Source organism: Mandrillus leucophaeus, unplaced genomic scaffold, assembly GCF_000951045.1.
Source record: "Mandrillus leucophaeus isolate KB7577 unplaced genomic scaffold, Mleu.le_1.0 Scaffold1055, whole genome shotgun sequence".
Classification (NCBI taxonomy): domain Eukaryota; kingdom Metazoa; phylum Chordata; class Mammalia; order Primates; family Cercopithecidae; genus Mandrillus; species Mandrillus leucophaeus.
In genome coordinates this window covers 517229-529156 of record NW_012098710.1, presented here as the reverse complement: position 1 = coordinate 529156, position 11928 = coordinate 517229, and the positions used below count along the sequence as shown (strand labels likewise).

General features: G+C 36.9%; 1 protein-coding gene across 1 annotated transcript in view; it reads left to right on the top strand.

Annotated features, from left to right (window-relative positions):
• Window positions 1-11928, top strand: part of COL4A5 (collagen, type IV, alpha 5) — a 272036-nt gene that overhangs the window by 152243 nt on the left and 107865 nt on the right. The window contains exons 20-25 of the mRNA XM_011982572.1: window positions 2716-2889; window positions 3218-3301; window positions 7151-7243; window positions 8643-8713; window positions 9021-9212; window positions 10391-10559. Coding sequence (XP_011837962.1) covers window positions 2716-2889; window positions 3218-3301; window positions 7151-7243; window positions 8643-8713; window positions 9021-9212; window positions 10391-10559 — 783 coding nt within the window. The remainder of the gene's footprint in view (window positions 1-2715; window positions 2890-3217; window positions 3302-7150; window positions 7244-8642; window positions 8714-9020; window positions 9213-10390; window positions 10560-11928) is intronic.

Sequence of the window (11928 nt, the reverse complement as noted above, 5' to 3'; positions counted from 1 at the left end):
AATTTATAGATTCAATGCCATCCCCATCAAGCTACCAATGACTTTCTTCACAGAATTGGAAAAACTGCTTTAAAGTTCATATGGAACCAGAAAAGAGCCTGCATTGCCAAGACAATCCTAAGCCAAAAGAACAAAGCTGGAGGCATCACACTACGTGACTTCAAACTATACTGCAAGGCTACAGTAACCAAAGCAGCATGGTACTGGTACCAAAACAGAGATGTAGACCAATGGAACAGAAAAGGGGCCTCAGAAATAACACCACATATCTATAAGCATCTGATCTTTGACAAACCTGAGAGAAACAAGAAATGGGGAAAGGATTCCCTATTTAATAAATAGTGCTGTGAAAACTGGCTAGCCATTTGTAGAAAGCTGAAACTGGATCGCTTCCTTACACCTTATACAAAAATTAATTCAAGATGGATTAAAGACTTAAATGTTGGACCTAAAACCATAGAAACCCTAGAAGAAAACCTAGGCAATACCATTCAGGACATAGGCATGGGCAAGGGTTTCATGTCTAAAACACCAAAAGCAATGGCAACAAAAGCCAAAATAGACAACTGGGATCTAATTAAACTAAAGAACTTCTGCACAGCAGAAGAAACTACCATCAGATTGAACAGACAGCCTGCAGAATGGGAGACATTTTTTGCAATCTACCCATCTGACAAAGGGCTAATATCTAGAATCTACAAAGAACTCAAACAAACTTACATGAAAAAAAGAACTCCATCAAAAAGTGGGCAAAGGATATGAACAGGCACTTCTTAAAAGAAGACATTTATGTAGCCAACAGACACATGAGAAAATGCTCATCACCACTGGCCATCGGAGAAATGCAAATCAAAACCACAATGAGATACCATCTCACACCCGTTAGAATGGTGATCATTAAAAAGTCAGAAAACAACAGGTACTGGAGAGGATGTGGAGAAATAGGAACACTTTTACACTGTTGGTGGGACTGTAAACTAGTTCCACCATTGTGGAAAACAGGAAGGGGATCGTCACACACCGGGGCCTGTCGTGGGGTGGGAGGAGGTGTGAGGGTGGAGGGATAGAATTAGGAGATATACCTAATGTAAATGACGAGTTAATGGGTGCAGCACACCAACATGGCACATGGATATATATGTAACAAACATGCACGTTGTGCACATGTATCCTAGAACTTAAAGTAAAAAAACAAAAACAAACAAAAACACCAAAAAAAAGGCAAAAGGTATGCTATAAAATAACAACAAAAAAAGTCAGTTTAATAGCATTGATACTAAACAACTAAGGAGATAACACTAGCAATAACCCAGTCTAATTTATGAATGTAGAAGCAATAATCCTAAATATCCAGAAACACATTAAATTATATGATATTATGACCAAGTAGATTTTACTCCAAGATTGCAAGGATGGATTGAGGTTACTGTGATTGAGTACGTTGACAGAGTAAAAGAAAACAGGCCAACAGATGCGGAAAAATTAGTCAATACAATTCAATACCCATTCATTTTTAAAAGAAAGCTAAACCTCTTAAACTAGAATTAAAAGAGAGTTACGTTAACTTGATGAATCTATCTGCAGGACTGTATGGGAAATGTCATGCTTTGTGGTGAAACATCAGGAACATTTTTATTCAAGTCAGAAATAAGATCAAGATACTTAGAGTTTCCAATGCTGTTTGTCCTTAAAGTGGAGATCCTAGCCCATGCACTAAATCTGGAAGAAAAAATGGTGGTAAGAATGGGGAAAAAGCCCAAATTTCAGTTATTCAGAGACCATCTGATTATCTACCAGAAAGCTTTAAAAAATCCATTGACAAATTCCCAGATCTTAAAGAGAGTATGTGTGCAAGATGACCAGATCTGAGTAGCATACTTAATTTGCCTTCCTCTTCACCAGCAAACATGTAAGAGAAAAAAATACACTTCACAATTGTAATAGTATTAAAATGCACAGTAGTTATAAAAGAAACCCATGAATAACCCCAAACAATACATGTGTAAGACTTCTTTGCAGAATTTTGTAAATTATTATTAAATAATATAAAATTACTAAATAAATGGAGAAATAAACTTAATTATTACTCGATGTGAAAAATCAATATTATAAACAGTTGATTCTACCAAAAAATAATCTTTAAATTCAAATTAATCCCATTCAGAATCCCAACCAGTTTTTGAAAATGAAACTGACAAGTTGATTCTAAAATTTATTTAGAAAAGTAAATTTGTAAGTGTAGTGAAGATGGTTTTAAAAAAGAACAAAGATGAGCATATTTTCCTTAGCAGTTTTGGAAACATTATTAAGTTATAGTAACTAAAATGTGTGTTAATGGTGCATGAATCACCAGTGTAACAGAAGAATGTCCAGAAACAGAGCCATGTTTATATGGGAACTTCGAAATACCTTTTTATGTTGTTAATGACTTTCTGGTATTTTTAAGATTATCAGATCATAGTGTCAAAGGATGGGGTTACTAGTAATTTCCAAAAGTAATAAAGCTACTTTAAATTATTATTTCCTACCCTCAAACTGTTACTTACATTCTTTGAAATTTTTCAGCCTTTTTTTCAGAGTTTTGAATCTCCTAAAAAAAAATATATAACCAGAATTATATGTTAAAGGAAGATCTTATCATTATCTAATGTCTCAATGATAACTAAAGTAACATCTCTAAGATGAGATCATTTTGATCACTTTTTTGAATCTTAGGGGCTGCAGTTGTGGGTCCTCCTGGCCCTCCTGGATTTCCTGGAGAAAGGGGTCAGAAAGGTGATGAAGGACCACCTGGAATTTCCATTCCTGGACCTCCTGGACTTGATGGACAGCCTGGGGCTCCTGGGCTTCCAGGGCCTCCTGGCCCTCCTGGACCTCACATCCCTCCTAGTAAGCTATATTTTTCTCCTATTAAGTTCTTTTTTTGTTTTTGTTTATTTTGTTTATAAGTAACTCTAGCTAAAGGTTGGCCTCATTTGTTGCATTTCTGATATCTAAGAATTTCTACTACTGCTTTACTTTTTGGGTTTTGGTAGTTCTTGGATGTTTACATTCGCTCTTCAAATAGTATTTATCAACAATGTTATATTTTCCTTTTGCTTATAGGTACTTGTATTTCTTCAGAGAAGTAACTGAAAAGCTTGTCAGGCTTTCTTTTGTTTAATCTTCTTGATATTTCACAACAATTAGCTTACTATCCTTTGTTTATCTTACTCAGGTGATGAGATATGTGAAGCAGGCCCTCCAGGCCCCCCAGGATCTCCAGGTGATAAAGGACTCCAAGGAGAACAAGGAATGAAAGGTTTGATCTCCAGACATATTCATTTCTTCATTTTCTTCATTCTTTCAAATCATCAGCAAAATCCCCTGTATCATCCGTCACACCTTAGCCACTGATTCCCATGGTCATACCCCAAGACCATCTCATTACCAATAGTGTTATACTTACATGATCTTGGTTTCATGCATCCCATTTTTTGCATCGTTCTCTTCTTTCTAGCTTACTACCTCTAGTAACCTGACTCCAGCAGTACTCCAACCCCACTGAGACCTAGCAACTTTGACTAATGCTTAACTTTTTGATGTCCTTTCTTCCCTCTTAACCTAGCTTAAATTCCATTATCAATCACTGTAATCAATTCTATTCATAAATCCATGATTCCTTTGCCCTTCTCTCACTTCATTATACTCACTTGGAACAAAAGCATTATCCAAATTTCCACATTTTCTGAGCCTGCACTTTTTCTTCTCTTCTCAAATTTTAGCAGTTCCTCCCCTATTCTGACCTTGCTTCCTATTTCACTGACCAATTAAAGCAGTAACAAGAGAACTTTCACAGATTGTCACCACCATATTTACTTACCTACTTGTGCCTGTGCTCATAGTCTCCCTTCTTGCATATAACTACTGCTCCTATCTAAAGCCAGTTCTTCTATTTATACAATAGATTCCATTTCCTCTTATTTCCCCAAGGATTTTTTTCCAGCAATTTTTGCCTCTCCCACATCACCAATTTTTTCCCTCCCTATTCAGTCATTCCCAGGAGCATACAAATATGCTTTTTTCACCTATCTAAAAAAAGTAGGGTAATCCTACATTCCCTGCCAGCTGGTTCTCTATTTTTCTATTCCCATTTGCAACAAAACTTCCTAAGAATTTTCTACTCTCCTCTTGTTTTCTCTTAAACATAACTCCAATCAGGATTTTATCCCCTCTTCCCCCAACTCCCCACTGCCTACCACTCCACAAATGCTGGTCAGTTGCCAGCAGTCTATATCCTGCTAATCCAAATGTCAGGTCTGTCCTTTTTTTGCTTGCTTTTTGCCTTTTTTAAACATTTGCATCCCTTGGCTTTCAGTACATTACATTTCTTGTTCTTTTTCATTCCTCTGTGGTGTACATACGTGTGTGTGCGTGTATGTGTATCCATCTAATTACCATCTAAACCAAAATATAGAACATTTTCAGGACCCTGGAAGACTCTTGTACTCCCTACTCAGTACCCCCCAAAGGTAATCACTATTTTATCCTCTGGCATATATTAATTTGCCTAATCTTGAACTTTGTGTACATGGAACTATACTGTATGAGTTCTTTTATGTCTGGTTTCTTTAGCTAAATATAATATATGTGAGATATATCTATGTTTTTGTTTGTTGCAGTATTTTTCCACCATTCTTTGGTTTTCCACTGCACATTACCTCAGTATTCTAGTGTTGATGGACATTTGGTCTGGAGCTATTGTGAATAAAGCTGTCATAAATATTCTTGTACATGTATTTTTTGTAGGACATAAACACTAATTTTTATTGGAGATATATCGGGAAATTGAATTGCTGGATTACAGGGTAGGTGTAGGTTTTGTTTCATAGATATTACCAAACCATGTTCCAAAGTGATTTTTGTTAGCATTTGCTTAGTGACTTGATTATGAACTACTTTCTTTTGGTTCTTATATTCTCTTTTGTAAAGTGCCTGTGTTTATCTTTAATTTTATTATTGGATATATGTATTAAAACTATCTTCTCTTTTGTTAACTTTTGTTTAACAAAAGTTGCTAATGAAATGAAATCAAATTAATCAATGTCCTGTTTTATCGTTAGTACTTTTTATGCACCGTTTTAGAAATCTTTACTTACCTCAAAGGTCTTATGATATTCCTCTGTGTTTTCTTCTAGACGCTTTATTGTTTACCTTTCGCATTTTGATCTTTCTTCAATTAATTTTTGTGTGTAGTTTGGAGTAGGGATCAAAGTTCATTTTTCCCATATGGATGTCCAGTTGAGTCAGTACTATAGAACAAAAGATCATCAATTATCCCAATGAATTGCATTAGCACTTTTTTGTAGATCATATGACCATATGTGTGTAGGTCTGTTTCTGACTGCTGTATTCTCTTCTGTTGTTTCATTAGTCTCTCCTTGCACCAATGCGATGCTATCTTAATTACTGTGGCTTTATTGTAATTCTTGGATATTCTAGGTTCTTTGCATTTTTGTATGCATCTTAGAATTATCTATCCAACTTTTAAGTTTAAAATGCTCCAAGATTGAATCCTTGTTCTTCTTTTCTACCTAAACTCATTTATTCAGTCTCGTGATTGTTAATGCCACCTAATTGCCCAGGACTTCCAAATTTATGCCTCCTATCCAGATATAACTGTTTTCCTCTAGATTTGTGTATCCATTTGCCTAGTCAACATTTTGAATTTGACATCCTGATCAAACTGAAGTCTTGATTTCTGCCACCTCCTCCCCATAGTTGCTCCACTCACATCTTATGCTTCTTACTTAAAAAGCAGGCCACTTTAGTCTTCTAGTGGCTCATGCTGAGAACCTTGGAGTCATCCTTGATTCCCCTCTTCTTTTGTATTTCATATATGATCCATGAGAACATCCCATTGGCTCTACTTTCAGATATGTCTATAATCTAACCGGTTCTCATCATTTTCATTGCAGTCACTCTGGGATGAGCTACCACCATCTCTCTCCTAGATCGTTGCGACAGTAGCCACTTAAGTGGTTACCCTGTTTCCATCATTGCCTTTAGAGGCTATTAACATAGCAGCTAGAGTCATCCCTTAAAAATTTAAGTTATAACAAGTTGCTTTTTTTAAAAAAAATTTCTACTAGATTCTCATTTCACTCACAGTAAAAACCACAGCCTTTATGTTTCTTATATGCCTATATGCCATTTGTTGTAAACTGTCAACTTTCTGACCTTGTTCCCCTCCCTCATTCTGCTCTAGCAATCTGGTCGGCTTGCTGTTCCTCGTATATACCAAACATGGCTATTCTTTCTGCTTGGAATGTTCTACACTCTTATGCACATGTCATGTCCTTTAAGTTTTATCACATATCAACTTCTCAATCAAGTCTATCCTGACTACCCTATTTAAAATTGCAATCCCCCACCCTTCCCTGGCATACTCAATACCACTTATGTAGTTCTGTTTTTTCCTATAAAAATAATATCTTTTAAAGCATATTAAATATTTAATATATATTTAATTTTTTTTAGAAAGGGTCTTGCTCTGTCACCCAATCTGGAGTGCAGTGATGCAATCACAGCTCACTGCAGCCTTGATCTCCTAAGTCTCAAGCAATCCTCCCACCTCAACCTCCTGGGTACCTGGCGAGTACAGGCATGCACCACCATGCCTGGCTAATGTTTTTATTTTTTCTGTAGAGATGGGGTTTCGCCATGTTGGCCAGGCTGGTCTCGAACTCCTGACCTCAAGCTATCTGCCTGCCTCAGCCTCCCAAAGTGCTGGGGTTACAGGCATAAGCCACTACACCCTGCCTATACTTAATATTATATTAAAATATTTCATATATACATTTTGATAATTCATTTCCTTTATTGATTATTATCCCTTTCCCCTGGTAGAATGTGAGGCATGTAGACCTGAATTTTTATCCATGACTTTTATCTTTTGCTCACCAGTGTAACACAAGCATCTGGAACAGTTCTTGGCACACAGTAAGCACTCAGCAATTTATTTGTCATAAATTGATTCAGGATATAGGCTTCTCCAATCACACCATTAAGTGGAAATGCTGTCCCTTAGTGCTGACATTTTTAGAACCAATCTATTGAAGGTATATGTACCCCTTTCAGTAACATTTGTTTGTTATTATGATTTCACTAGGTGACAAAGGTGACACTTGCTTCAACTGCATTGGAACTGGTATTTCAGGGCCTCCAGGTCAACCTGGTTTGCCAGGTCTCCCAGGTCCTCCAGGTAAACCATTCTGCCTCAGGGCAACCTTCTAAATATTTTTTGGCTAGATTTTGTAGAGCTTATACTTTTAGAATGTTACCGTTTCTCATTTTTATAGCTAGTCACTCATATCTATAAATAATTAAGTATGAAATGCCTCTATTCGTTATCAAATTAATTATGCTCTTGTTTCTAATACCTGAAGCTACCAACATTTTCTATTAAAGCATTTTGACAATATAATTTCGGGAAATATATCTTCCCCATTTTCCATACGAAGAAGAAAATCACTTATACAGAGTCAGACTTCTTTTTTCCAGAATACTGGGAGAAAAGTTCATAATACCTAGCCCCTGAATATAGTTTCCAGTGGCAGAGATTCCAGTCATTGGGGATGTATCACATGTTGTCGTTCAGGAATAGGGGTTCTATCGGAGTTTGACAATCAACTGCCAGTATTCCTCTCTCTATATATAACTCATCTATCCCCCTTTCCAGTCAAAACTGTATGTGATATCTGTCAGACCCTCAACTGTTTCATTTAACTGCCCCTTAGGATATCCCAGTATTCTCTTGAAATTACATTTTATGTTGAGTCAGGGCTGGGAATAGAGACCAGATCTCTTACCTTTCTGTCTAGTGAGTCTGTGAAGGACACCAATTCATTTGGAGTTTGGGAATACTTTCAACAAATCTTGTAGACATTATTGGACGTTAGTAATCTAGCCTTGTACCTCTAGTCTCATGGTTCTCAAACTTGAGAGTGCATCACCTGGAGGGCTTTTTGAAGCCCAGACTGCTGAGCCTCACTCTCAAAGTTTCTGATTCAGTAGACCTGGATGAAGGCTCAAGAATTAGCATTTCTAATTAGTAGCCAGGTGGTGATGATGCCACTGGTCCAGGAATCCATTTGGAGAACCACTGCTTTAGTAATGTTTCCTCTAGTCTTTGGGCTGCAAATGTTTCTCATAAACCAAATTTCAGGGAATGACAAACCAAAGAAAGGACTGGTAAGGATCTACAAAAACTGCGTAAGTCAGAACAAAGATATTCAGACCTTTTCATAATCTTTTTCTCCCTTTGGCAAATGAAAACATCATAGGAACCCAGGAAACGTTGTGCATAGTATTTGCTAGTTGCAAGGTCTGAGAAGGACAGCTTTGGAGTTGGAAGTTTCTTAGAATACAATATTGTATGTAACATGAGATGTTAAATTTATTTTAAAAAGGATGATTATCTCATTTTGAGAACATAAAAGGAAAATACAAATGTGACTTAAATGGGATTGAATGGGATTCTTATTTTAAAAACTTGACTTTCTGACTTGATGATTTCTGTATGAGCTTTGTCAGGAGTTCAAGCTCAAAGCTTACATTATTATATGTGTGTGTGTGTGTGTGTTTGTGTGTGTGTGTGTTAGGATCCCTTGGTTTCCCTGGACAGAAAGGTGAAAAAGGACAAGCTGGTGCAACTGGTTCCAAAGGATTACCAGTAAGTTTTGAGTATATTATAAAACAAAAAGAAGTAGAAGGAAGGCATTTTACACATTGATTTTCAATTATTCATATACATACACACGTATATAATTTCATTTTTCTATTAAGTTGTACTTTGTTTGATTCCTTGACTATTCCTGACTCATATGCCTCACTTGATTCAGCCCTTTGTACATTAAATGTTATTGGGTGGGTTGAAGGGGTAAACTGGAGAGAAGAAAATGTTAGAAAAAAAGAAACTGATTTTCTTTTTCTCTTTCTTCTTTTTCCACTCTTTCTCTTTTTTTCCTTACCCACTTCAGGGCATTCCAGGAGCTCCAGGTGCTCCAGGCTTTCCTGGATCTAAAGGTGAACCTGGTGATATCCTCACTTTTCCAGGAATGAAGGGTGACAAAGGAGAGTTGGGTTCCCCTGGAGCTCCAGGGCTTCCTGGTTTACCTGGCACTCCTGGACAGGATGGATTGCCAGGGCTTCCTGGCCCGAAAGGAGAGCCTGTGAGTTGGTTTGATGTTTTTCATTTTGTGATGTTAAATTTTCACTTAGAAATGTTTTCTAAGTTAATTTAAAGGATGGGCCTGATGCTGAGATAAACACCCAATCAATGCTTAAAACAGTGTGACCATACAGTAATGGCACATTGTTACTGACTGTAGGGTTTCTTCACTACTCTTTTCTTTCACTTGTTTTGTAAACTTATTTTTCTTAACCCTTTAATATTGAATAATATTTTCTATGAATAGGTGGGCAAGAGGTTAAGATGTTTATGAGACAGTATAAGGTTCCCCATCTCTTAACCCCCACATATCTTTCCCTGGGTTTATTTAAACCTCATGACTGGGTATGGTGGCTCACGCCTGTAATCCCACCACTTTGCATGGCCGAGGTGGGTGGATCACCTGAGGTCAGGAGTTCGAGACCAGCCTGGCCAACATGGTGAAACCCCGTCTCTACTAAAAACACAAAAATTAGCTGGGAATGGTGTTGGGCACCTGTACTCCCAGCTACTCGGGAGGCTGAGGCAGGAGAATCACTTGAACCCGGGAAGCAGAGGTTGCAGTGAGCCTAGATTGCACCACTGCACTCCAGCCTGGACAACAAGAGCAAAACTCCATCACAATAAATAAATAAATAAACCTCATAACCAGCAATTTAACTTGTTTCTCTCTCCCTCTCTCTGTCTCTCTTTCTCTCTCTCTCTCTATATATATATACACACACACATATATATATAGTAAGCTTAGAGATCAGTACAAGTAGATAGCCATGTTCAATGTGCCACAGAACTGAAAGATTTAACATAAATGAACAATCTTATTTTGTACATAGCACACAGCCCAGGATATTTAGGTAGGAAGTGATATTTTATAATGTTATCTAGACTATAACCCTTCTGACTTACACTAAAATGTAAGCTGCATAAAGCCAGAGTTTTTTTGTATTTTTGGTTTTCTGTTGTATGACCAGCACTTGACACATAGTAGGAGCCCAAAAATATTTGTTGGAGGAATGAGTAAGTGGAATGATCACACATACCATCCCATAATACCACTCATTTGTATAGCTTTTAAGAAGAACTATTTATGGCTATAGCCTTTCCCCAGTTGTATTCAGTACCAACCTACAGATAGTTGTTGTATCTATATGTTTCTGTATTAAACTTTTCCCTTTTTAGGGTGGAATTACTTTTAAGGGTGAAAGAGGTCCCCCTGGGAACCCAGGTTTACCAGGCCTCCCAGGGAATATAGGGCCTATGGGTCCTCCTGGTTTTGGCCCTCCAGGCCCAGTAGGTGAAAAAGGCATACAAGGTGTGGCAGGAAATCCAGGCCAGCCAGGAATACCAGGTAAGTCTACTGTGTTTTGTGTTAAATTTGGTGCTTAAAAACAGAAATTTATTATGTTTTGGCTACTCATGGCTTCCTTTCCCAAGAGGTGTGATTCCCTGGCCATTTATATTTGAACTCTTCAGAGCATCTAAGCAAGGGATCACAATGTTTTTTGTAAGGGGGTTTCTCTTTAAATCTTCTCTGACTGTTTCATTGTTACTGTTAATTTTGTTCTTTTAAGTACATGATACATAATGCAAAGTTTAATAAATAATTATAGCAGAAACACACAGGTAACTACCACACACATCAAAAAATATAATGTTACCAGCATCCTAGAAACCCCTAACCTTCTCTCCCTGTCATTTCCTAATCACAAGTCCCTTCTTCCTCTACTGTCTTGACTTTTACATAATTTTCTTCCATTACCCCTCTATTTTGTGACCTCTGTATGCATTTTTAAACAGAGTATTTTAATTTTGTTTCTTTTTGAACTTCATGTTAAAGGAATCATAGGGTAAGTGTTTTCTATATTAACTTTTTGTGTGGCTATATATAGTATGTTAATTTTTATTGCTATATAGTATTTCATTGTACGTATGTTTGTGTGTGTGTGTGCGTGTGTGTGTGTGTTTTTTACAGTTGATTGATCCATTCTATTGCTAATGGTCAATTGGGTTATTTACAGTTTGGATCTATTATGAATAATGCTTCTGTGTACAGTCATATAGATAGATAGGTAGATAGATAGATCCCTATATCTCTTTGTGTTCATGTGCTTACACTTCTCTAGGGCAAGAGTTGGCAAACTACAGAACTACAGTCCATGGACCACATCCAGTCTACCACCTGTTATAAATAAAAGTTTTATGTGAACACTTCCCCAACCATTCACCTTTGTCTGTGGTTGTTTTTGCACTACAACTGAAGAGTTGAGTAGTTGCTACAGAGACCGTATGGTCCACAAAGCCTAAAGTATTTACTCTGGTCCTTTACACAAAATGCTTACCAATACCTGGGCTAGGGTATGTGTTTAAGATTAGCATTTTCAAAGCATAGGATAAGTGCATCTTCCACTTGAGTGGATAATTACAAACTATATCCAGACCAATTGTACCAATTTTTAACTACCACAAGCAGTGTTGAACATTTTATGTTGATTTACATCCGTGGAAACATTTTGTATTGTCAGACTTTTACCTTTTTGCCAATCTGTTGAGTGTGATATTTTGCATTTCTCTGATTATATTAAAGTTTAGCACCTTTTCATGTGTTTATTGGTCATTTGAATTTGCTTTTGTGAAATGCCTAATCAAGTACTTTGACCAATTTTATATTGGATTTTTTTTATTGATTTAGAAGAGTTCTTTATATATTCTGTGTATTA